The sequence below is a fragment of the Aulonocara stuartgranti genome, assembly GCF_965226115.1.
Source record: "Aulonocara stuartgranti genome assembly, chromosome: 22".
Classification (NCBI taxonomy): Eukaryota; Metazoa; Chordata; class Actinopteri; order Cichliformes; family Cichlidae; genus Aulonocara; species Aulonocara stuartgranti.
The window spans coordinates 36,261,599-36,288,752 of NC_138957.1; the positions used below are offsets into that span (position 1 = coordinate 36,261,599).

The window sequence follows — 27,154 nt, forward strand, 5'->3', positions numbered from 1 at the left end:
AAGTGGCTTCTGACCAAAACCCAAGTGAGACCCTTAGGGTCCAGAGCCAGACAGTGTGTAGCGACGCACAGAGTAGCCCTACCTCCTGCCCTAGCCTGCGTGACAGCTTGCAGAAGATGGGGTTGGAGGACCTAGACCTCGACTCTTGTGAAGTCTCAGACCACTGGAAGGCTCAGGTACTGCAACTGATCCACAGGTATGAGGATGTCTTTTCCAAGGGTAAGCTGGACTGTGGACTGGCAAAGGATTTTGTCCATCGCATCCATCTGTCTGACGACAGGCCGTTCAGACTTCCCTATCGGCGCGTCCCTCCACGGCAGTACCACAAGTTGCGACAGGTGCTCACAGAGATGGAGGAGCGAGAGCTGATCCGCAAATCCAACAGTGAGTGGGCGTCCCCACTGGTACTGGTGTGGAAGAAGAATGGAGATCTCAGAATATGCGTGGACTACCGCTGGTTGAACGCACGCACAGTCAAGGATGCCCATCCCTTGCCCCACCAGTCAGACTGTCTGGCAGCCCTGGGAGGTAACGCAATTTTCAGTGCCATGGATCTCACCTCTGGCTTCTACAATATTGAGAAGGCAGAGGAGGACAAAAAGCTAACGGCCTTCACAACACCAATGGGGCTCTACGAGTTTAACAGACTCCCCCAAGGCCTGTGCAACAGCCCGGGGAGCTTCATGCGTCTCATGATGGGCATATTTGGCGACCAGAATTTCCTAACCCTGCTGTGCTACTTGGACGACCTGCTTGTTTATGCACCCAATGAAGCAGAGGCTCTCAGGAGGTTGGAGATTGTGTTTAGCAGACTACGTGCCCATGGACTGAAGCTGGCCCCCAAAAAATGTCATCTGCTCCGAAGGAGTGTGAGATTTCTGGGCCATGTTGTGACTGAAGGCGGGGTTTCGACCGATCCTGACAAGGTTAAGGCGATCACCGCTATCTCAGAGGCTGATCTCATGATGGAGGACGGGGTTACGCCATCCCAGAAGAAGATAAAGTCGTTTCTGGGTATGGTAATGTATTACCAACACTTCATACAGGACTGTTCTAAGATTGCCAGACCCCTTTTTACCCTGACTGCCGCTCCTAAAGGAAAGAAAGTAAATGCCCGAGGTGCTGCTTCTTTCCGGAGGCTCAGCCCAAGTGATTGGAAGAAGGAGCATGTTGACTCGTTTGAACGCTTGAAGGCTGCACTCCTTGACTCCGTTGTGCTTGCTCACCCTGATTTCAACAAACCATTTATCTTGTCGACAGACGCTTCACAGGACGGCTTGGGTGCTGTGCTGTCACAAGTCCAAGAGGGCGAGAGTAAAGCACGTCCCGTTGCATTTGCCAGCAAGGCCCTCGCCCGTGCACAGAGAAACTATCCCGCCCATCGCCTTGAGTTTCTGGCGCTAAAGTGGTCTGTCTGTGACAAATTCAGCCACTGGTTGAAGGGGCATAGCTTTACCGTCTGGACAGACAATAACCCCCTAACATATATTCTCACGAAGCCCAAGCTTGATGCATGTGAACAGAGGTGGGTGTCAAAGCTGTCCCCCTACGACTTCAGCATCAAGTACATTCCTGGCAGTAAAAATGTCGTTGCAGATGCACTGAGCAGGCAGCCATTCGTTCACAACCGTGTTAGTCAGAGACTCATGACTGAACCCTATGCAACCCTGTTAGAGGAGTCGCAACAGGTCAAAGAAATCTCGGTTCAGGATGCATTCAGGCTCAGTGCCAACCACCAAAGTGTTGAGTGTTTGGCCCCTGCAGAGAGCCTAGGGTGTTGTTCCCTGACTAATGATGAAGTTTCCGCAGTCTTCGCAGGCCACGCTGAGTGGGACCAAGGCTCAAAACAGAGAGCAATTTCCTGGTTGACTCAAGAGCTAGATCGGTTTCCCTCACTAGGCCAGAACACCTTGTCTGCCTTCTCGCTCCAGGAGCTACAGGAGGAGCAGAGAGCAGATGTGACACTGTCTCAAGTCATTCCGTTCGTCGTACGTGGTCGGCGTCCATCACGTAGAGAAAGAGCTCACCTGTCGCACAGAGCGCAAAAGACGATGAAACAGTGGGAAAAGTTGAAAGTGTTGGATGGTATCCTGTACAGAGTGAGCAAAGACCTGCTCACTGGCAAAAAGCGCCATCAGTACGTGACCCCATCCACATTAATCAGTCAAGTCCTGTCAGGTGTCCATGATGATGCTGGCCATCAGGGCCAAAGCAGAACTCTGTACCTAGCCAGGCAGAGATTTTTCTGGATCAACATGGAGCATGACATTCGCGAGCATGTCAAGTGCTGTAAACGTTGTGTTGTCAGCAAAACACTCGAGCCTGAGGGGAGGGCTCCTCTTGAAAGCATTAAAACTACCGGTCCTCTTGAGCTCGTCTGCATAGACTTCTGGTCCGCAGAGGATCACAGGGGCAAGAGTGTGGATGTTCTAGTAGTGACTGACCATTTCACCAAGATGGCCCATGCTTTCCAGTGCTCAGATCAGACGGCAAAACAAGTTGCGCGCCAGTTGTGGGACAGATATTTCTGTGTCTATGGCTTCCCTCAAAGGATCCATTCAGACCAGGGCGCCAATTTTGAGAGTGAGTTGATCCAAGAGCTGCTGCAAGTGGCCGGGGTGCAGAAGTCAAGAACGACACCTTACCACCCTATGGGTAACGGTCACACCGAAAGGTTTAACAGGACCTTGGGAAATATGATCAGAGCCCTACCTCCGAGGGAGAAGCACAAGTGGCCTCAGATGTTGCAGACATTGACCTTTGTCTACAACTGCACCGCTCATGAGTCCACTGGTTACGCACCGTTCTTCCTAATGTACGGGCGTATCCCCAGGTTACCAGTGGATGTCATGTTTCACAATGTTGCAAGGGACAATGATGTAACAGACTATGACAGTTATGTAAAAAGGATGAGAGATGACCTCAGAGAAGCACTCGCATTGGCCCAGACTAACACCGGAGCTAGTCAGCAGCGTCAAGCAGACCTGTACAACAAAAAGCAGAAAGGTGTTGACATTGAGGAAGGAGATCGTGTCCTTTTGGCAAACAAGGGCGAACGGGGTCGTAGGAAGTTAGCTGATAGGTGGGAGTCGACCATCTACACTGTGATCTCCAAGAACCCCACATGCCACACGTATCGCATCAGGAACGTCAAGAGTGGACAGGAGAAAGTTGTCCATAGGAACTTGCTTTTGCAGGCTAATTTCCTGCCCATAGAGTCCGAGGGCGAACCAGAGATGTCTTTTGCCAGTGAATCAGAACTCGGCCAGGAGCAGAGTCAATCTGATGGAGAATCCCCTGTCGCTGATCCTGAGGACGATTGTACTGAACGCACAGCCCGTTGGGTGGCTCAGATGACGGATGACTGTGTCCCGGCTCCTAGAGGACCCCAAGAGTGTGACAGTATTGGAGACAGTGTCTGTGCGCAGTTGGATGATGAGGAGCATCAGGACAGTGACAGTGCCAGTAGTGAAGTAGCTGCTTACCCTGAAGTAGATGATGACAACAACAGCAGGGCTTGCACTACCCCAGTTGAGGAGGGAACACTACCAAGTATCAGTTACCCTGAAAGTCAGCCAGTCAGCGAGGTTGGGAGCCTCGTGAAACATGGTGGTGTACCCCCAAGTAATGCAGCAGGCCAGATCAGGACGAGAGTGGGTCGAATAGTGAAGCCTGTGAATAGGTTAATCCAGACTATGAAGCAAAGAAACCTACAAACAGGCAATGTAGTGAGCAGCTTTGCCAAGAACTTGTTTCTGTGAGGGCTACTTGTTTTATATGTTGGGTGATTTTCATGTCAGATGTTAACACCTATTTTGAGATTGTCTTCAGCTCAGAGTACTATTCATCATATAGTAGCTGTTACCGTGTTGTTTGTTCAGGATAGTGTATAAGGCACTTTCTCTTGCGAGTAAACATTAGGGGGTCTGGCCAACTTTCTTCTGTTTACTTTCAACAACAACAACAACAATCTTTATTTATAGAGCACATTTAAAAGCCTTGGGCATACCAAAGTGCTTTACATAAAACAATAAAAGGTTCAAACATTGATAAAGGATAAATAAAAATAACGAGTTATGTTCATAGATAAAAGCTACCAATAAGAATGACTACTTTCCCCATGAGTTGGGAAACATATTTGTTGCACGTATCACCGGGTAGTGAATTTCCAGATCACTGACAGTTACGAATTGTTATATGTGACGCTCAGTTGCTCACCCTTACCTAACGGGTTTTGAGAAGTTCAGGGGGGAGTATGTAGCTGAGATATAATGTACGAATTGTGAACATTCTCAAAACTGTATTGTACATAGGTTATACTTTTTTATTGTGTGAACTTTATTATTGTGGAACTGAGGTTCCGTGTGTTATTGTTGAAGTGGGACATTAATCAGTGTAACGCCACCTGCGGCCACATTGCGGGTGTGGGGTTTCCTAGCCAGAGCTGTACGGACTCCACACTGGTGAGGCACGCTTTCTGTAGCTCTTCTCCCTGTACTAAATTATCCATATAAATTCGGTGTATTTGTCTTTGTTAAGTATTGGCTCCTAGGGTTAAAAGCTCTCAAAGTGTTTTCAATCGCTTTGAGTGAGAAAAATGATATTTGGAACTGCGCTTTATCTGTTGTATCATCCGTTTGTGTGGAACTGACTTGTGTTAAACAGGGTGAGGAGAAGCCTGCTGCCGCTGTGTGACACTGATTTTGCTGCTGCACTCTGTTTTATAGGTATGTGTAAATGTGTAGTTTTTGTTTTATGTGTATAATGAGCTCATGTCCCGAGGCTGTGCTCTGAGCAGTATCTTCAGCCATGTTGGGAAGAGTTAAAAAGTTGTTTGAATATGTATTATGCAATTGACCTATTTTAATGGGAATTTGAATGTTATACGTTATTGTTAGTGATTCCATAATTGTCTCTGTTTTACCCCACTGTAATATTTGATTTTGAAGTGGCGGTTGTGAAAATTATTATTTTGATAAGTTGTATTTTCTTTTATATGATGCAAGCAGAGCTGTACGGACTCCACACTGGGTGAGGAGAAGCCTGCTGCCGCTGTGTGACACTGATTTTGCTGCTGCACTCTGTTTTATAGGAATAAACCCTGTTTCCAGCCAGTCCGTGTCTGTTGTCACAACGCAGTCGACCATTTCACATCTGCTACACACATATTTAATAATCAGCTCTGCACAGGAGCTGAAGCAGGATGCAGCCTGTTGCTTTTACAGTAAAACACTTGTAATAAAAGTACAGTAACAGTGACTGAGCAGCCCGTCTTGATTTCTTTAGTCAGGGTAAATTCATTCACCTGCACAGATTAGCTAAACGAACTTTGCAAAACAAGTTTCCAAATAGCTAAGTGCTCATCTTAGCTAGCTAGGTCTCAGGAGCTAGCTAAGGACGGTAGTTACAGATTAGCTTACAAACACGTTTAACTTACCGAAAACGTGCAGCGGGGCCTCGGGTCCTTCTGTCGGTAGTCCAGTTTACTGAAGAACACCTCAGGCTGTCAGGTTAAAACAGTCGGTCATGTTTTCGTAGCATGAACGCTGGCCCGCCTTTCAGAGCTTACGCTCTATCTGCTATTCCCGAACAGAGATACGCAAGTTTCTCCGTGACTGCAGCTGCCAGTCAAAGCTGTTATGATGACGTTACACCCCAATTTAACATCACTGTGGTAGGAAGTAGAATCAAACTTATGGGAAAGGAGACCGTTGGACATAAATCGGCGTAATGAGAACTATTGATAACAAAAAAAAGAATCTCTGGAAAATATTATCTGTGGAGAATTAATTTATTTTAGTCTGACCCCAGTCCCATCCGCTAAGAGGGAGGAGGCGGGGTTTATGACCTATACAGCAGCCAGTCACCAGGGGGCGATAGAGACGTTTTGGCTTCATTTTTGGGGAGCTGTTGTTAATATTGCTATTAACCTACACTGGAGTGTTTATAATGCAATTAACCCATATATTTGATGTAGTTAGGTCAAGTATTATTCACATGTATATCATAAGGTTATCACAAAAAACTATACTATTTGCTGTACTAATGTGTGACCTTTGACCATGTTGTGACCTATTGTCAGAAGGCAAAGCAAAGGGTTAACCTAGGGGTTAGGGGTTATAGCATATCATAAAAACTATACAATAATTTAACTATACACTTACTATAAATATAAATACACAGTACAGTGCTGACACAGAGACAGACAGACAGGCAGAGAAGTGATGATATTTCAGAGCAGATTACTTTTGTACAAGTTTGTGTTGAGTATGGTGATGGCTTTGGGGGAAGAAGAATCCCTGAGTTTGTTTGTTGTGGCCCTTATGGATCTATAGAGGGCATTAGGTTGAAAAGATGTCTTGTTTGCCTCCGTGCAGCTGGCGTGCCACACTGTCACTGCATAGGTCAGCAGGCTCTCGATGGTGGATCTGTAGGTCACCAAACACGGGGTGTTTAGTTGCTCCGTCCTGAGCTCCCTTAGGAAGAGTGGCCGCTGCTGGGCTTCCTTGACTAGGGCCCTGGTGTTAGCTGCCCAGGAGAGGTCTGCAGAGATGTGGACGCCAAGGAATTTGAAGGACTCCACTCACACGATACATTCTCTGTTGATATGCAGGGGGGCAGGGGCACTTCTGTTCCACCTGAAGTCCAGGATGAGTTCCTTCGTCTTGATGGTGTTAAGTGCCAGGTTGTTTGATGCACACCATTCTCCGCCGGGCACTTCCATCCATCCCGCTCTCCAGCGTTCACTCCCTGGACAGTTAAATCGATTATCTTTTGTTACGGCCCTAGCAGGGCCTCTCTCTTCCTGAAGGTGCCTGTGTGGGCGTGTCACACTACCTCTTCTGCCTGAGGTGCCACCTTTCCCTTTTACACAGCTGACTCATGTCAGTAATTAAGGAGATTTAAGCCCAGGGAAAGGTGAGCCCTGGGCCAGAGCTCACCTTTGGTTATAGCGTCCTCGGTCTCGATCTGTTAGTATGTGAATTGGTGTGGGTCCAGACAGACTGACAACGCACATCATACACAAAGTTTTTTTCCTTCTTTTTCAAATCTTTGGATCACGTGCGTGCCGAACCGTGGAGTGGGATCAGTTCAGATTATGGATCAACCGTGATCCGCTGCACCACTAATGTATATATATGTGTGTGTGTGTGTGTGTGTGTGTGTGTGTGTGTGTGTGTGTGTGTGTGTGTGTGTGTGTGTGTGTGGTGAACATGTAGTGAAATAAACATCTAAATATTTGTATGTATTATTGAAAATCCACTAGTCTGAAAAATAATGATGCTGCTCTATGTTCACTTCATCTCAGCACCTGTTTGTGTCACTTCTGATGCTGCAGACCGCTGAGTCTATTTCATATTTGAATAGACCTTTTATAGTTTTCTTCCACTGTTTTTATTTTCTTATTCACATCTAAGAAAGACATAGTACAGAGAGGGTGGAGCTGCCTGTAGCTGTCTGTGGTGCTGAAGCTTTCAAACATTTCATACCAACACTGACTACAACTGTGACCACAGGGGGGCAGCATAGAGCCAGAGAGTGTTAGTGTAGCTGTTCAGCCCTATAGTAAGAAACAAGAAGACTGATGAAGGAAAAGCTTCTTCCACTGGTGTAACACACAGGTTTGTATGAAGTCACACTAACTAACCAGCAGTAACCCACATTTGATCAAAGCAGGGGCAGAACTTAACAGGTTATAATGTGTCATCACAGTTGTTGTCAATCCAAACACACTTTCTGACTTTTGCTGTTTATTGTAAAAGAACAACACACTTGTGGTCTGACCTAATGCTGTAGTACAACAACAACTATACAAAGTCATCAAGACAAAAAACCTCATGCGAAATATTTGGCTTCCATATCCATCTTACAAAAAAATTGAAAAACAACTTCCATATTGAATGCAATATTAAATCTAAATTTAATAAAGAATTAAATTTAGATTTGCCGAACATGCTTTTTCTGCATTTCAATCTCTTTTAAAGTTCCTATTTTTTAACTATAAAAAGAAGCAGCCACTTTCAGCTGTTTGAGAGAAACTGAAGAAGACATTTACTGAAGTTTTAGGACCAACAGACTGATGAATAAACCAAGTAAACCAAAGTAAAGACAAGCTGCACTTTGACTTTTATTAGAACAATTTGCTGGAACTACAGAGTAATGAAGTACTTCAAGGTTTTGTGTGGATGACTTCCAACCTTACTGTACAGCACAGAGCACAGAGGGACAATATATGTAATCAATATATGATGCAGAATGAACAAGTAAAGACTGTAAGCTGAGTCTGAGGCTCATGCAGGACATTTCATAGTGAGGTGTCTTTGGTTGGATTATTCACACATTTACATCAAAGCACCAAACTCATTTCTCACAGATGAAGGTCATTGAATTAGAATAATGTAACTGTGTCACTCTCCCATCACCGTCACAGCAGGCTCCATAGTAACCAGGACGGGAATTCTCATGTCCTGGTGCCCAGAACCTGTCAGAGAGATCAAATCTGATATGAAACTGGACTAAACTCATAACTATTGTCACATTCATATAAATATGCGTCTCTTTTGGAATATTTCCAATATTTGCTGTATTTCTTTCCCAGGTTTCTCGCCCACTTTCCCTCCTTTAGACTTTTCTCTGAGAATCATCATGCACACTAAAACAGCTTTCAAGCTTTGATGAATATGAAATCTTCCTGCTGTAAAAATGGAGAATAAAAAGAAGTCAGAGCTGACTTTCTGCTGTTTGAAACTGTTTTGTCAGCTGTTTACAGACATCACTTTGAAATGTGTGTCTATCAGGTCATATTTACTGAAGCTTCTTCCTTCATATGTTCTGAAGTTTTACAAACACCAAAGAAGAAGAGACAGGAATTCTCTGAAACACTTTTTGTTCTGTGAGAAAAGAAACATTACAGCACAAAAACATGAAGACAAATTGAACAAAGTGAAATGTGTCGGTCGCTGCTTTGAACATGTTTCAATCCTGATTCCTTCAAACTGACTTGTTATAACTGAACGTCATCACAGACTGCAGATGAAGAGAGTTCAAGCACAGCTGTTCATTCAAAGGAGGATTTCTGCTTTTCTTTACATTCAGTTTGTGGGGCTGTTGGAAAATAGCTCAGCTCATGTATTGCTGATCTATCTTCCAAAACATCAGTGTTTCACTTCTAAATAATAACTCTGGAATAGAAACAAACTAATGTCTCACGTTTCTGTCAGCGCTGATCCGTCCACCCATTCCCATTCATATCCTCTTGATGTCTGTTTGGCTTCCAGACCAATCCAGGACTCTCCTCCAAATTTACTGATAAATTCCTGTTTGAGAAGAGACACAAATATTGTCTCCAGTCATAATTCAGCACTTCTGTTGTAGTGACATCATCTTGTGAACATGTCTGAAGGAAGAATAACTGTGATGAAACTTTTCTTCCATTGTGCAGAAATCAGAAAGAGCCAAAGAATCGATGAATATCAGCTCCTCCTGTAGCTCAGTCAGTGTTGCAGTGGAATCAGTGTTAACAAATCATTTGATTCAGTTGGATTGAATCAGAAAAATAATCTGGATTATGAGGATTTCTCTCATTTTATAACATTTCTGTGTAAATTAAATGTTTGTCAAATGTGTAAAAACTTTACGTTTGAATGTGTCTGCAACAAAAAAGGAGAATCCAAGAAATCCATCAGAGTGGAGACAGGAAGCAGGTCACAGACTGACAGCAGGTCAAAGACACAAGTAACAGGTGACTGTCAGCTCCATCAAAGATCACACAGACATGAACAAACACACCCACCTGTTCCTCTTTGCTGTTTATCATCACCAGATCAGCTCCTTTATCCTTACAGGCTCTCCTGCTCTCAGACCAAGTTTTACTCTCAGTGGATTTAAAGTAACAGCTGCTTCCAAATCTCCTCCATCGATCAGGACACTTCTCTTAAAGTCAAACACATGTTTTAAAGTCAGACTTTGTGTCCTGTTGTATCACATTAATCTTTGGTTCCTGTCATTTTCCCTGTAAATGCTTCATTTAAACTCAGGTTTTCTCTCTTATTCATAATGAACTGAAACTTACATTTATACAGAGAAACTGTTACACAGCATCAAACATTTAGGATTCAAAACAAAGACACAATCAGGTTATCACTGTGTAACACTGATGTTTTCTATCAGTTATTCAAACTTTATTACCTTCTATCTTCTCCTTCAGCTTCTTCACTTCTTCCTGTAGCTGACTGTGGTTTTTACTCAGTTCATCATAACGGCTCTGTAACTGAGTCAGGCTGGTTTTTGTGTCTTTAGAGAAAAAAGATTCAAATTAAGTTAAAATGTTCTACAAATATATCTGTGATATAAGAACTTGGTGTTTGCTTACCTTGAAGTTCATCCTGGAGCTCAGTGTGATTCTTTTTGGTGTCATTGTAAACGTGGTTCAGTTTGTCACATTTAGCATGAAGTCTTTTGTTTTCACTCTTGTTCAAAGCATCTGAAATATTTTAGTGAAACCAAAATAAAATAAAATAAAATGAGTGAAACATTGAACAGAAATAATCTTCTTCCTCTGCTTTGTCAAATATATCAATAAGAGTCAGAAACTTGCAGCCATTGCTCTTTAACATGTCCTGTGGGTGGAGGTGTTAGAACTACAGGAAATCTGATGAGCTAAATACGTATCAACTGTGAACAAAAACCACTGACAAGATTCAGAATAATTGTGCTTCAGTGTGGAGGAAGAAGGTGAAGAGTCAAACAGCATTTCTACACCTGTAGTCAGAGATGTTATCTATATGCTTTGAAAGAATAGATTCTGACTCATGTGACATGTGCCTGTTCTCACTGAAAATATGTCTTTTTACATTCAGTCAAAGCTGCTCTGAGGCTTCAACACTTCAACACTTCCTGCTGATGAGTCCAACCACGGTTGTGTCATCATCAAACTTGATGATTGGTTGGAGCTGTGTAGGGCGGTGCAATCGTGTGTCAGTAGCGTGAACAACAGTGGGCTGAGAACACAGCCCTGAGGAGCTCCTGTGCTCAGTCTGATGGTGCTGGAGGTGTTGTTGCCGATTCGGACGGACTGAGGCCTCTCTGACAGGAAATCTAGTATCCAGTAGCAGAGAGAGCTGCTCAGTCCCAACTTGCTGAGTTTGTCAAACATTTTTTGGGGAATAATGGTGCTGAATGCTGAGCTCAAGTCCATGAACACCATTCTGACATAGGTGTCTTTCTTGTCCCGGTGGGAGAAGGAGAGGTGAAGTGGAGTGGAAATAGTATCCTCGGTCGACCTGTTCGGCCAGTATGCAAACTGCAGTGGATCCAGTGAGCAGGGGAGGTTGCTTTTCACATGTGCCATGACAAGTCTCTCGAAGCACTTCATGATGATGAGGGTCAGGGCGATAAAATTCAGGCAGGATGCTGAGGATTTCTTTGGCACCGGGATAATGGTGGTGGACTTAAAGCATGCTGGGACAATCATCTGGCTCAGAGATGAATTGAACATGTCTGTGAAGACATCGACCAGCTCATCAGCGCAGTCTCTCAGCACGCAACCTGGGATGTTGTCTGGTCCAGCAACTTTCCGTGGGTTGACCTTGGTGAAAGTTCTCCTCAGGTCAGCTGCAGGCAGAGAGATGGTATGGTCGGTGGTGGTGGGCATGGCTTTCTTTGCCTGTGGTTTGTTCAGTGCATCAAACCATGCGTATAACTTGTTCAGCTCCTCAGGAAACCAGGTATCCGTGAGGATGAAAACACAAAAGTTCTTAACTTTGTGCTGGGTCGAATGCTGGAGCCAAAGTGTTACGTTCCCCTGAGGGGTCTAGGCGGGGAGGGGGGAAGTAACAAAAGTGACCGGGTCAGAAAAAGGAGTAAAGGAGGCAAAAGGGTTAAATTAAAGAGTTTTATTAAAGTTTCAATTTATACTAACTAAAAGAGACGGACAAGCCGCTATCACCATTTAAGAAAACAAACAAAACTCAGGCGTTGGTCAATAAAGTAAAACGTAAGTCAAAAAGAAAGAGAGCAGCTCACTAGCTGCAAACCACAATAACACAGCTCACTAGCTGTAACCACTCTACTGGCACTCTGGCCCAGGGCTCACCTTTCCCTGGGCTTAAATCTCCTTAATTACTGACGTGAGTCAGCTGTGTAAAAGGGAAAGGTGGCACCTCAGGCAGAAGAGGTAGTGTGACACGCCCACACAGGCACCTTCAGGAGGAGAGAGGCCCTGCTAGGGCCGTAACAAAAGATAATCGATTTAACTGTCCAGGGAGTGAACGCTGGAGAGCGGGATGGATGGAAGTGCCCGGCGGAACAGGTTAGCCTTTAGCCTAGCACTAGCACCGACACGCTTTCCTCGCTTTCGTTTACGTGCAAAGCGCCTCGCTGCCTCGGTGGGCGGTGGGGGAGTTAACAAACCCAGACTCCAAAGTTTCTCTGTCGGCAGATTAGTCATGGAAATTGTGCTCTTTTCACTGATTCTGATTAGAAATTGTTTATTGTAGGTGGTACGCATCGTGCCTCGGTCTTGAAAAAAAAACTAAACAAAACAAAAAGATCAGCCGCTGCCTGCTCATGACACCGCCGGTGTTTTTGAGGAGGCACAGCACTCTTCGACCCAGTGTAGCACATCTGAAAGAGCCCTTCTGGAGTGAAGGAGGATTCTGAGTCTGTGGTCCTGTTAGAAATCAGTGTGGATGTTTCTAACCACAAACACAGAATGACCTCTAGAACAAACAAGTCTGTGATTTTGACCATTTTACAAGTTAAAAATCATGCAACTGCTAAGTGTCTGTGAAGGTTCTCAGTCATCCAGGTCATCGTAGTCAAAGGAGCTTGCAAAGAAAAAGCGTCTGGACTTCTTTAAGTTACTTGAAGACGTTTCACCTCTCATCCGAGAAGCTTCTTCAGTTCTAAGGTCTGAGGTTTGACTCCCATCACCCTCTGGAACACAAACTTGGAGTAATTAGGACCCTACACCACCGGGCCAAACAGGTTCCCTCTAAGCTTGAAGGAAAAAAGAAGGAACACACGCATGTAAAGGAAGCACTCAAAACGTGCGGCTATCCTAAATGGGCGTTCTTAAAGTCAGCAAAGAGGCACAGAAAAGAAGAACAGACACCAGCGAGGGAGGATAAGAAGGACAGACGCAACAACATTGTCATCCCCTATGTAGCCGGTGTATCAGAGAAACTCAGGAGGGTTTTCTCCAAGCATGACATCCCGGCAACACGCTCAGACAAAAACTGGTTCACCCGAAAGACAAAACGCCAAAACACAAACTTAACAATGTGGTGTATGCTGTACAGTGCAGCGAGGAATGCCCAGACCTCTACATTGGAGAGACCAAACAGCCACTTCACAAGCGCATGGCACAACACAGAAGAGCCACCTCCACAGGACAAGACTCAGCAGTCCATCTGCATCTTAAGGATAAAGGACACTCTTTTGAGGATGCCAATGTTCACATTTTGGACAGAGAGGACAGATGGTTTGAAAGAGGAGTGAATGAAGTCATCTATGTCCACTGTGAGCGACCATCTTTGAACAGAGGTGGGGGTTTACGACACCAACTCTCTGCCATCTATAATCCAGTTTTGAGATCCTTCCCAGACGCCTTAACGCCCACTCACATCCTGGGCCATCTGACCTCAGGAATTCGCATGATAAGGTGGGGCCAGGTTTCACAATGAGCTCACCTGAAACCCTGGCTGATTGGGACCCACACCCAGTTTCACACCTTGGCTCAGGCGATTAGAGGATCATCAGGGGGTCCTTTTGTCCCTCTGTGGGGGGATACTCCCACTAGGTTTATATCTGGGACTCTCCACCATTTGACCTTAGAACTGAAGAAGCTTCTCAAATGAGAGGTGAAACGTCTTCAAGCAACTTAAAGAAGTCCAGACGCTTTTCTTTGCAAGCTCCTTTGAATGCAACTGCTAAATTAACACATCTCAAATTTATTCTTTTCCTGAAATTGGTTTATTCTTCATGTACTAAATTTTGGGACATGTGTAATGAATAGGAAAAAAAATTACAACCACTTAAATCAAGAACCACGGAAGGTTCCTCTGGGTTGTCCTTCACTTGGTGTTCGCCCTCTCTGAGTATCACTTCCTGTTCCTGTTATAACACATACTTGTGTTTTTCTGTAGCTTATCTGCATAGCCAATTTCATTAACAATTTATAGATGACAACTTATTTCAGATAAGTCGTCAGAGGGTGTGCTTCATCAACAGTACACTCTATGTGTTCACTCACTAATTATATTTACAGTATTCACTCACTGTATCTTTACTGTTTAGCGTAGCTTAGCTCGTAGCCAACTCGCTACCAGCATGGCCTCTTCACCCGTCCCTGCTGCACTTTCCTGCTCATTATGTCAGAATTTTAGTTACTCCTCAACCTCCTTTAGCAGTAATGATACCTCTAATAACTGTAGCCTATTTGCAGCTCTGGAGGCCAGGATCCTTGAATTGGAGATTCGGCTTCACACCCTTGAAAAATCTGTAGCTAGACATGGCCATGTAGTCGATGCAGCAGCAGGTAGCGTAGGCCCTACTAGCTGTCCCACGGCAGACTGCCCTGAGCAGCTGGGGAAACAAGATGGCTGGGTGACGGTGAGGAGGAAGTGTAGTCCTAAATAGAATACCCAGGTACACCACCAGCCTTTTCTGTGTCTAACGGTTTTTCCCCACTCAGCAAAACACCCAGCAGGGGTCAAACTCTGGTAATTGGTGATTCTGGAGGAAACCTGGTCTTGTTCCCAGTCCTCCACTTTGGATGGAGCAGCTCCCATTTCTAGAAATATAGACAAATTTAGTAAATGCCCCAGACCATGGCTATCCAGATTTGGGACCAGGAAGCAGAGTTGCAATGTTACACGCCTCTCTGCAGCTTCCCTCCTCCTGTTACCCCCCCGAAAAACCCATCTCCATAGAGACTGTGTCAGCTCCCAAACAGACAAAAAACAAACTAAAAACCAGCAACAAACAATTTAAACAAAAAATCACAAAGAAAGAACAATACAGTATCCACATCTGAACCAAAGAGTAAAACAGTGAAATGTGGATTATTAAATATTAGGTCTCTCTCCTCCAAGTCTCTGTTAGTACATGACTTAATAATTGATCAACAAATCGATTTACTCTGCCTTACAGAAACCTGGTTGCAGCAGGATGATTATGTTAGTTTAAATGAATCAACACCCCCGAGTCATTCTAACTACCAGAAACCTCGAAGCAGAGGCCGAGGGGGCGGTGTGGCAGCAATTTTTCACACCAGCCTATTAATCAACCAAAGACCCAGACAGACTTTTAATTAATTTGAAAGCCTGATGCTTAGCCTCGTCCACCCTGAGTGTTTGTATATGTGTGCATGAGGGTGGGAATGCATGTTTGTGTCTGTGTGTGCCTGTTTGTCTGTGTCTATATGTCAGGTCGGGTCTTAGACTCCACCTCTCTGGGAACTCCCAGGCCCTCCAAGGCTTATCTCCCCTCACCACACTCCCTGCCGGTGACTGATGCCCTCAGGGGTCGGTGCATTGGTGGTTCTTGGTTTCCGGGGCTGGGCACTCAGGTATGTACCGGCTCACTCCCGATGGCTACCTGGCGGGGCCTGGGGCCTGTTGCTCGGTCAGGCCTCCTCCGGGGTGCGGGGGGCCCTCGGGCCTCCGGCCTCCGGGCCTGCGGCTCGGTTCACTCTGGCACAGCTGGCTGCCGGCAGAGCCGGTCAGGCACGCCGGTGCAGCCCCCTCTAGCTTCTGCTCGGTGGCTACTGGGTGACGCCTCGTCTGGGGATCCTCAGCCCTTCCCCTCAGCCTCGTCTCGACTGAGGACGCCATCATCTACCTGCTCAATCGTGTCTACACCCATCTGAACCAGCCGGCGAGCACTGTGAGGGTCATGTTTTTTGACTTTTCCAGTGCTTTCAACACCATCAGGCCGACCCTCCTGGGTGATAAGTTAGCAGCGATGCAGGTGGATGCTTCTCTGGTGTCCTGGATTGTTGATTACCTGACAGGAAGACCACAATATGTACGTCTCCCACAGTGTGTGTCTGACAAGGTGATTAGCAACACAGGGGCACCACAGGGGACTGTCCTCTCCCCCTTCCTCTTCACCCTCTACACCACAGACTTCAGCCACTGCACAGAGACCTCCATCTTCAGAAGTTTTCTGATGACTCTGCGGTGGTTGGATGCATCAGCAGGGACGATGAGACAGAGTACCGGGCTGTGGTCGACTCCTTTGTCACGTGGTGTGAGCAGAATCATCTGCAGCTCAACGTGGCAAAGACCAAGGAACTGATCGTGGACTTCAGGAAGACCAGGAAACACTTGACCCCTGTTTCAATCCAGGGGGTCAGTGTTGACATTGTGGAGGACTATAAATACCTTGGAGTACACATTGACAATAAACTGGACTGGGCTAAAAACACCACAGCACTTTACAGGAAGGGCAAGAGGCGACGCTATTTTTTGAGGCGACTGAGGTCTTTCAACATCTGCCAGAAAATGCTGAGGATTTTCTATGAGTCTGTGGTGGCCAGTGCGATCCTCTATGCTGTTGCATGCTGGGGGAGCAGGCTGAGGGTCGCAGATGCCAACAGACTTAATAAACTGATCCGTAAGGCCAGTAATGTTGTGGGGATGGAGCTGGACTCCCTCAAGGTGGTGTCGGAGAGGCGGATGCTGCCCAAGATAAAGACAATGTTGGATAACACCTCCCACCCACTCCATGACATGTTGGTCAGTCACAGGAGCTCGTTCAGTGAGAGACTGAGATTACCCATGATGCACCACTGAACGACACAGGAAATCTTTCCTGCATGTGGCTCCCTGTACAACGCATCCACTTAACACACTGTTTGCTGCTACAGCTACACATGTTTCTTTTCCAGCTATTTATTTATGAGTGACTTATGAGTGACTTATGTATGTATGTATGTATATATATGTATATATTGTACTATTCTTAGTTAGCATATTGTCTGTCTTGTCTTAATGTTGGTTTATAATGGAGCACTGTAACAAAAAATAATTTCCCCCAGGGATCAATAAAGTATTCTGATTCTGATTCTGATTCTGATTTGACCTTGAGAAATTGACCTTGCTTTATAAAAAAGCCCTCCGTACAGTTAGAAAATCCCCAAAGTTTGATACTGTTCATCTGGACGTAGGGTGTCCAAATTCAGAGGCTGCATAGTCAAGTAGTCAAGTATTTATTTATTGTCATTGTCAAAGAACAATGAAATTGCGTTTGGGGCTTCCATCCACCTGAGGACCCGGCTTTCGCGGTCCAAAGCTGGGCAAACACTGTGCGACTCTTTTCAGTCACGTTATTCAGCTTCTGCTCAAACTGTACAATTGACTCTCAGAGTTTAGAAATTCGTAGGTCACGATGCAGGGTCTCACACTCTACGGCCCGATGATCTGATGCTGATGCTGACACTGTGCGTCCATAACATGAAGCTTATAACACAAAATCTGTCTCCCTTTCTGTCTTTCACTCACACAGACACACACACCACCACCATCAACTTTTCTAAATTGCTAATGGAAGACATTGATCAGGCAGCTGTGATTGAGCAGCAATGTCCATCAAACTCTTTTCACAGTTGCTGCAGTCGTCATGATTTTGTGAGGCCACATCGAAAAGGCTCAGATGAGCCAAAGTTCTACAAGTTGTGCCTCCATCGCTTGTGTCCAGATCACATGCTGCTCCGTCTTTTCACTTTCATTTCTGTGTTTGCACATGTGCAGCGTGAGAGGCTGCGGTGACACTCTCACAACGGCTGACAGGATTTCAAACAGGTTTAATTTTCTTAAGACCAAACGATTGATGATCGGGAGCTGGTCATGAGGTGTTAATCGCTTCTCATTAGCCCATGTATACTACACGATGCACGACACACGACGAGGCTGAACCTCGGGCTGATCCCCAAAACGGCCGCACGACTGAAAAATCGGCTCAAAATGAGCCAAAAGTCGCACAGTGTATGCCCAGCATAAGTGGGCGGGGTCCTCCGAAAGCCAGATAGGCCGGAAGTGAGTGACTGTGAGATTGGACTGTCGAGCCTTCAGAATTACGTCACCGCTGTCTCGGTGGAGTGAAACTCAGCCGTCTGCTCCTTGCTATCTAAAATGTAACCGGACGCTGGTGTAAATTCTTGACTGTCTCACACTTCTGTTTAATCAGTTTTCTGTTTGACGTTTATTCAGCTGTGTGAAAACCCCAGAGGAACGCTCCCGAGGGATTAATAAAGTTTTATTTAATCTAATCTAATAACTTTAATGTCAGCCAAACCGATTTACTCACAAAAAAATAAAACACTGAAAAAGCCAAACAATAACATTTTTAAGTTTTCTAAGTGACTTATATATCATGTTTAACCTGAGTAGCGAAAAACTGCGGGGGTCTGAAAACGATGTGCCGGGAGTTGTTGCTGTTCTCGCCGGCTCAGATATTAGAAGTTTACACAGGTGTAGTCTCCCCAACCGGTCGCAGCAGATGGCCCCACCCCTCCCTGAGCCTGGTTCTGCCGGAGGTTTCTTCCTGTTACCAAAGTGCTTGCTCATAGGGGGTCACATGATTGTTGGGATTTTCTCTGTATGTATTATTGTACGATCTACTGTACAATATAAAGCGCCTTGAGGCGACTGCTGTTGTGATTTGGGGCTGTATAAATAAAATTGAATTGAATCGCCTGAAAATATGTTAAAAGTTTATTTTGAGACCCAGAAAGAGTAATAAGAGTAATATTAAAACGAAGTAGCTGCTTAGTAAATCCATTGTTGGAAACTAGAATTCTGAATTCTGGGATATGGTTTTTCAATTTTGTTGGAAAATCAGGAGAAATTCCATAATGTTCAAAATCAGCACGATGGGAACTGAAGAGTAATGTTTCTCTACTTCCAGGTAGAGTCAGAGATCGAAGCGACTACCTATGAGAGCACATCAAGCCTGACATATGATTTAGTATTAAATACATTAGGTTACATAAAACTGGAGCCAGCTGTGATCTTCAAAGTGATACGTGACGAGTGAATCCTTTCCAGTGTGTCCTCAGCTTTAGTTGCTGGTGGTTAGCCACTAATGTTTAGGGATGGGTACCGGTATCCGGTGCCAATATGGCACCAGTTCTGACATAAACAGTAGTAACCAGAACGAAATGCAGCGCACATTTCGGTGCTTTATTTTGGTGCTTTTTTTTCCTAAGATGTCATACACTTTGGATTCTAGCCAATCATTTTACGTTTCCGAGGATAGTAGGCGCGCTCAGGTACGTACGTTCTTTTAGAGCAGAGCTACAGATTAAAAATGCCCAAAGCGAAGCGGTCATAAGTCTGCATCTTTTGCTGTGAAGTACAGCCAAACTCAGCAGCCTGCAACAAGTGCTTTAAGCTGATACTGTGATACTGTCAAAGGAGGTAACACCTCAAATCCGATGAAACACCTGGCAATGTATAGCATTTTGTTAAAAGCCGAGAAATGCGCCATATTTGATAGCTTGCTGTCACGGCTGGCGGAGGGAGCCGTGTGGTGTGGAGGAAAAGGAGGACCCAAGATGCAGCAAACTGATGATACGAGTGATGTTTTATTTACAAAGGTGGTGGTGACAAAAACAGGCAACGAGGTATGAGTACTTTACAAACGGAAACCTAAACTGGGAGAAACTAAGTGACAAACCTGAGACCATACAAAAGGGGTGCGGGGCAGAGAGACGCAGAGACAGGAACACCATAGAACGCAGAGGTAGACGGATGAATGCAGACGAGCCGACAATGAACACAGACCGACACCCACTAAATATACACACACAAGGTAATCAGGTAATCACACACAGGAGGGAAGAACAGCTGAACCTAATACACATGAGGACCGAAGGACACAAGCTGAACACAATGACAACAGACACAGACCTTCAAAATAGAATAGGAAATCCAGAACATGAGCCTTCAAAGTAAAGCAGGAACACACAGACTGATTTACAACACAACACGGGGACATGAACAGAGCACCAAGGACAGACACAGGTAGGGCTGAATACACACACCAAACTACAGGTTCAACCCTAAACCAATACAAAATCAGAATAAACACAAAGCACAAAAATGAACTTCAAGGAAACACAAAACGCTGGGCCAAAATGACCCAGGACCATGACAGTACCCCCCCCTCCAAGGGCTGACTCCAGACAGCCCAAAACAAAAACAGATGACCAACCCAGGGCGGGCGGCGGGGGCCCAGGACGGAGGGACCAACACCGAACAAAAACAAGCCCCAGCGAACCAAGTGACCTGTCCAAAACAAACACACATGCCGGAGCACAAGGACAAAACACAGTTCAGGAGGCCAGCCCGGAGGCTGACACAGATCCAAAAGCCGACCGAGCGGAAGGCAGCGGTGGCGGAGTGGAGGCAGTTCAGGGGGCCGACCGTGCACACAGCACGGCGGCGACGGGCAAACAGTTCTGGGGGCCGACCGTGCACACGGCAACGGCGGCGACGGGCAAACAGTTCTGGGGGCCGACCGTGCACACGGCAACGGCGGCGACGGGCAAACAGTTCTGGGGACCGACCGTGCACACGGCAACGGGCAAACAGTTCTGGGGACCGACCGTGCACACGGCAATGGCGGCGACGGGCAAACAATTCTGGAGGCCGACCACTTGGAAGGTAGTGGTGGCCACCGAGCAGGTCCGGAGGACGGCCGCGATGCCAGCGGCGGCGACGAACTCTTTCCGGAGGCCGCCCCCGAAGGCCGTGATGCCATCTTAGAGGCCCGGAAAACGGCCGGCAGAGGCGAGGCAGAACGGGTCGAGCTGGCTCCGACGGCGGTGTGGCAACCGCAGGATCAGACGAAGGCGGAGCCGAGGCCGGACCAGGCGGCGGCGTGGATGACGACACGGAGGCCGGACCAGGCGTGGACGACGACACGGAGGCCGGACCAGACGAGGAGGGTGCAGAGGCCGGACCAGACGAAGATGATGAGGATGCAGAGGCCGGACCAGACGAAGATGATGAGGATGCAGAGGCCGGACCAGACGAAGATGATGAGGATGCAGAGGCTGGACCAGACGAAGATGATGAGGATGCAGAGGCTGGACCGGATGAAGCCAAAGCAGATGCTGAAACCGGACCAGGCGAGGCCGAAGACTCTGAGGCCGCAGCAGGCGAGGGTGATGAGACTGCAGCTGGTGATGAGACTGCAGCTGGTGATGAGATTGCAGCTGGTGGCTGGACGGGCTCCTCGGGCCCCCCAGCAAAAACAGTCTCAGACCCAGTGGGCACTGGAGCCCCTGGCACACACAGAACAGAACCAGCAGGCACACGGGCCTCTGGCAGGAACGCAACAGAACCAGCAGGCACGCGGGCCTCTGGCAGGGACGCAACAGAACTAGCAGGCACGCGGGCCTCTGGCAGGGACGCAACAGAACCAGCAGGCACGGAGACCTCTGGCAGGGACAGAACGGAACCAGCAGGCGCACGGGCCTCTGGCAGAGACAGATCAGAACCAGCAGGCACACGGGCCTCTGGCAGGGACAGGTCGGCACCAGCAGGCACACGGGCCTCTGGCGAACACAAAGCGGACTGCGGCTGCACAGAGCAGTGACTCAGCTCAGGCAGCGACAGTCCGGTGCAGTCCTCAGCTGGCTTCTTAACCTCCAGGGGTCCCGAGTCGGCTGGGGGCTGGAACCCAGCCTCTGGGGAGGCCCTGGAGTGCGTGACAGTCTCTGTACTGGCCAGCTGTTGGGGACTGACTACTGCATTATGTGGTGTGTCTCTCTGCTTGACATGAACAGGTGAAAAATAATTCTTTTCAGGTTGGATGGACTTAACTTGAAGTATCGGAGGAGTAGGTGAAGATGACGGCTGAGCTGATAATAAGGCTGATGAGTCTTCTACCAACTGAGCTATTGACTGGGCTATGGACTGTAACATAGTGTCTAATAGGTCTGGCTGTGACTGTAATGGAGGTGACGAGTGAGCGGCTAACTGAGTTAGCGACTGCTGGGCAGCTGACTCAACAAACACAGCCCCGGAATAAACAGTCATACGAGCTGGCGAAACAGATGGAGCGTCTTTCCCACTCACCACAGCCGGCAGTACCGAAGTCCTATTCCCCGGCTGTGTGGAGACGCGCCGACGGCGCGATCGTCGCTTCCTCCCGGGCAAAACCTCCGGCAGGCCGGGCAAAACCTCCGGCGGGCCGGGCAAAACCTCCGGCGGGCCGGGCAAAACCTCCGGCGGGCCGGGCAAAACCTCCGGCGGGCTGGGTTGGGAAGCGGTAGCAGCTGGAGGGTGAAGGTGCAGTTCATGAAGAATGAAGTCCTGTGCGAGCGGGTGAAGAGAGCCGAGCAGCCAGGAGTGAGCAGAGATGAGCTGCTGTAGCCTGGCTTCTACAGCGCGGAGACACTCTTCCCCCTCATGCTCGAGCCATAGGTTGACCAACCTTGAAACGGAGTCAATTAATTCCTCCCGAAACTCCTGGGAAGGTGCGGATGCTGCTGGGTCCATGTTTGGTCGGCTTGTACTGTCACGGCTGGCGGAGGGAGCCGTGTGGTGTGGAGGAAAAGGAGGACCCAAGATGCAGCAAACTGATGATACAAGTGATGTTTTATTTACAAAGGTGGTGGTGACAAAAACAGGCAACGAGGTATGAGTACTTTACAAACGGAAACCTAAACTGGGAGAAACTAAGTGACAAACCTGAGACCATACAAAAGGGGTGCGGGGCAGAGAGACGCAGAGACAGGAACACCATAGAACGCAGAGGTAGACGGATGAATGCAGACGAGCCGACAATGAACACAGACCGACACCCACTAAATATACACACACAAGGTAATCAGGTAATCACACACAGGAGGGAAGAACAGCTGAACCTAATACACATGAGGACCGGAGGACACAAGCTGAACACAATGACAACAGACACAGACCTTCAAAATAGAATAGGAAATCCAGAACATGAGCCTTCAAAGTAAAGCAGGAACACACAGACTGATTTACAACACAACACGGGGACATGAACAGAGCACCAAGGACAGACACAGGTAGGGCTGAATACACACACCAAACTACAGGTTCAACCCTAAACCAATACAAAATCAGAATAAACACAAAGCACAAAAATGAACTTCAAGGAAACACAAAACGCTGGGCCAAAATGACCCAGGACCATGACACTTGCTGCGAGAGCTCACACCGTGCACATCTACTGCGGGTGTGGTGCCTGTTATCGGACCCGGAGTTAGCAACATCCCCCAAGAACCCGAAGAGGAGAGTCCTGGCCCCTAGCCCTGCCAGTGTAGCAGAAATGATGAGGATGATGATGCAGCAGCAGCCGTTCTTCTCTGCGTGAGTAGCTTAATGTTGTTCGTGTGTAATTTACGTTGAGTAGGCTAACCACGTTATTACATTAATGCATGTGAGGTGAACTAGCAAACCTCATCATAGCTACATGCGGCTGTCTTCTTGTTTGATGGCAGATACTCCCTTCACCCTGGCCAAAAAGGATGACCAAAGAAAAAGAGGGAAACAGTTAAACATGAGAGGTTTTTGGACATATTTTGTGTTCTCCATTCTTTAAGCACCGTTTAAGCACCGGTTTCAAAAGTACCAGTTTGGTACTGGTATCGGATAAAACCCAACCGATACCCATCCCTACTAACGTTAAAGGGTTATGGTAAATGGCCTGTATTTGTATAGCGCTTTACTAGTCCCTAAGGACCCCAAAGCGCTTTACACAACCAGTCATTCACACACACATTCGCACACTGGTGATGGCAGCTACATTGAAGCCACAGCCACCCTGGGGCGCACTGACAGAGGTGAGGCTGCCGGATACTAGCGCCACCAGGCCCTCTGACCACCAGAGGGAAGTGTCTTGCCCAAGGACACAACAACCAAGACTGTCCAAGCCAGGGCTCGAACTGGCAACCTTCCGATTACAAGGCAAACTCCTAACTCTTGAGCCACGATAGCCTCGATAGCCTCGACAGCCTTGTATTAAGTTAATTTACTTTAGTGTAGATCTCATCAGTTAGCTGGGCCCCAGCACATTTGTAACCAGTCTGTAGGTAGTGAACATATTTCAGCAGTAGTGTAACATATATAAGAAAACTCTGCAGAGTGACTGTTTCTAACTGTAACATGAAGAGAGAACAGGAAGTGAACAGAATCAGGTCAACAACATCAAATAATTTCCCTTAAAATGTTAAAAAATCACAAATCTAACATGATAAATAAAGTTGCTCACAGCGTGTTAAGATTCCAGCCAGAATCAGCAGATACAGCACTCCCAGGGTCACTTCAAACGCTCTGAAACAGCTGCTGTCCACAGCTGGAAGCTTTCTCTGGGTGTGTTCATCTACAGAGAAAATACACAAAGAGTCCATTCATGGAGCACTAATGAGGGGCTCTGGAGCTCCTTCTTCTTCCTCCCTTTTATTATCTGTAGTTTGTATTTTTAGTTCGTTCCTACTTACCAGCTTCTTGTAATCCACCAGCAGGGTTCTGCTCTCCATCGTCTAACATCTCCACCTCGATTTGCTCTCTTCCTCCTCCATCCTCATGGGTCCCTCTGCTGTATTTCACCCTGGAGTCATGGACACCTTGAGTTTGTGTCGACATCTTAAGCTAAGAAGATATTTGACCGTCCGTCACTGTCTGCCTGTTTCTTTGAGTCAGGCAGCTTTGAACTGAAAATATCCAGGAAGTCAAACCAGAAGAGAGCCACAGTTTTCCTGTCACGTCATGATGTGTGAAACGCTGAGTTATTTATGAGCACTAACAGCATCCAACAAGATCTGAAGTTCAGTTCACTTCAAATGCAAAACTTTGACTGATGCAGTTTTAATTGATGACAAATGTGAACGAGTCAGAAACAGCAGAACAAACCACGAACACAACAAAGACTTCAAAAAGTCATTAAAACACCTCCAGAACATTCTGAACATCTCCTGTCTGAATATCTCAGAGACACTGAGGCTGAACTCAGCAGCAGCAACATGCACATCAATGCCTTTGTTAGATGCTGCTTTCATGAGTTTCTACATGTTGTAAGTCCACAGAATGAGAAGAGAGAAGAAGAGTTTGTGACACAGGAAATATGACGTCAGTGTGAACTAAGCTAACGGGGCGTCACGGCGTTGCAGAGGTTCGCTCTGTCACTGTCACCGTCTCCAGTTGGAAACAGTCAAACAAACAGATTTCAACAAGACCTGAAGTTCAGATTTATCAGTTTAATTACTGAGATTTCATTGATGCCGTTGTGATTAATTACAAATGTGAACGAGTCAGAAACGAACAGCAGAATAAAGTACAAACACAGACAGCTTAAATACTTTTCTCCATTTATTTGGAAAACTTTTCCATTACATGCATTAATACATAGATACTTGTACACCAATACAAGCAAAGACACAAATGTATTTGAAATGTTTGTCATAATGCACAGACACTGAGCTTGAACTTAGCAGCAGCAACTTAAAAATAGCTTTCTCAGAAGCTGCTGTCATCACACAATATATAATGTTAGTAATGAGCGAATGTTTCTGATGCAGGAAATATGGCGTCAGTGTGAACTTCAGTTATTTCGAGTTTACCAGCAGAGAAACTCACAGCATGCAACAAGATCTGAAGTCATTTTGATGAATTGAAACGCTGAAATGTCTTTGGTGCAGTTAGAATTCAATGAAATGCTGAAAATCATCTGAAGCGAAACACAACCAGGGTCTGTGGTCATTAGTTAAAAGCTTTGCACCAATCACATGTGGACACATACAGGCTGCAGGTAAAGGGTCCAAAGCAGGAAGTGTGTCACATGGAAACTGGCTCTGAAACTGTCTGATTCATGAAGACGACTAAGGCCCACGTTACAAAAAGACCCGAGTCATGTTCAGAGTCATCAACAGACTTTAACCGTGTCCACTGTGAGGGTTGTTGTTTCTGGACTTTTCCTTTCTGTCATGCTGAAATGAACTTTGACCTTCAGTGTGTTAACGCTGTGCAGGCAGCTCGCTGCAAACTAAGCAGGAAGGTAAAGTTGTGTTTTGATGTAAGTGAAGAAGAAGAAGGAAAGTTGTTTTAAACGGATTCATCTTCACTTATTCACACGTTGTAAGTTTGACAAACTGAATTTGTGCTGGTTTCAGTCTCTTGATTCCTGATTTGTAGCTAAAAGTAAGAAGCAGCAACTTTCAGCTGTTTGAGAGAAACTGAAGAAGACATTTACTGAAGTTTTAGGACCAACAGGCTGATGAATAAACCAAGTAAAGCAAAGTAAAGACAAGCTGCACTTTGACTTTTATTAGAACAATTTGCTGGAACTACAGAGTAATGAAGTACTTCAAGGTTTTGTGTGGATGACTTCCAACCTTACTGTACAGCACAGAGCACAGAGGGACAATATATGTAATCAATATATGATGCAGAATGAACAAGTAAAGACTGTAAGCTGAGTCTGAGGCTCATGCAGGACATTTCATAGTGAGGTGTCTTTGGTTGGATTATTCAAACATTTACATCAAAGCACCAAACTCATTTCTCACAGATGAAGGTCGTTGAATGAGAATAAGATGAATGTATCCATTTCCCATCACTGTCACAGCAGACTCCACGGTATACAGAATAAGGATCTGACCATCCTTCTGCCCAGAACCTGTCAGAGAGATCAAATCTGATATGAAACTGGACTAAACTCATAACTATTGTCACATTCATATAAATATGCGTCTCTTTTGGAATATTTCCAATATTTGCTGTATTTCTTTCCCAGGTTTCTCGCCCACTTTCCCTCCTTTAGACTTTTCTCTGAGAATCATCATGCACACTAAAACAGCTTTCAAGCTTTGATGAATATGAAATCTTCCTGCTGTAAAAATGGAGAATAAAAAGAAGTCAGAGCTGACTTTCTGCTGTTTGAAACTGTTTTGTCAGCTGTTTACAGACATCACTTTGAAATGTGTGTCTATCAGGTCATATTTACTGAAGCTTCTTCCTTCATATGTTCTGAAGTTTTACAAACACCAAAGAAGAAGAGACAGGAATTCTCTGAAACACTTTTTGTTCTGTGAGAAAAGAAACATTGTGCCATCACGCACCAGGGTGAGTTATAACAATGACAAACCCTGGTTTACTCCTAAACTCAAAAA

At 46.1% G+C, this 27,154-nt stretch overlaps 2 protein-coding genes and 1 long non-coding RNA gene across 7 annotated transcripts in view; 1 reads left to right on the top strand and 2 right to left on the bottom strand.

The window, feature by feature from the left end:
* LOC309699533 (CD209 antigen-like protein C) overlaps positions 1 to 5,793 on the bottom strand; it is a 44,533-nt gene extending 38,740 nt beyond the window's left edge. For 4 of the 5 annotated variants that reach the window (XM_082522632.1, XM_082522624.1, XM_082522626.1 and 1 more), the window contains exon 1: positions 5,438 to 5,793. The gene's annotated coding sequence lies outside the window, so the exon portion shown is untranslated. The remainder of the gene's footprint in view (positions 1 to 5,437) is intronic. The other variant, XM_082522629.1, reaches the window with a different exon arrangement.
* On the top strand, positions 4,342 to 5,114 carry LOC309698284. The gene is made up of 2 exons (XR_014274044.1): positions 4,342 to 4,727; positions 5,010 to 5,114. It is a non-coding gene; the product is annotated as an uncharacterized lncRNA (long non-coding RNA).
* Positions 5,794 to 8,071: 2,278 nt separating the features above from the next.
* On the bottom strand, positions 8,072 to 24,673 carry LOC309699527 (C-type lectin domain family 12 member B-like). The gene is made up of 7 exons (XM_082522609.1): positions 24,488 to 24,673; positions 24,259 to 24,369; positions 10,373 to 10,483; positions 10,189 to 10,293; positions 9,794 to 9,933; positions 9,211 to 9,317; positions 8,072 to 8,482 (listed from the first exon to the last, which is right to left on the bottom strand). The coding sequence occupies exons 1-7, from the start codon at positions 24,630 to 24,632 to the stop codon at positions 8,362 to 8,364; spliced, it is 840 nt and encodes a 279-aa protein (XP_082378735.1). The 5' UTR covers positions 24,633 to 24,673; the 3' UTR covers positions 8,072 to 8,361.
* Positions 24,674 to 27,154: the final 2,481 nt, after the last annotated feature.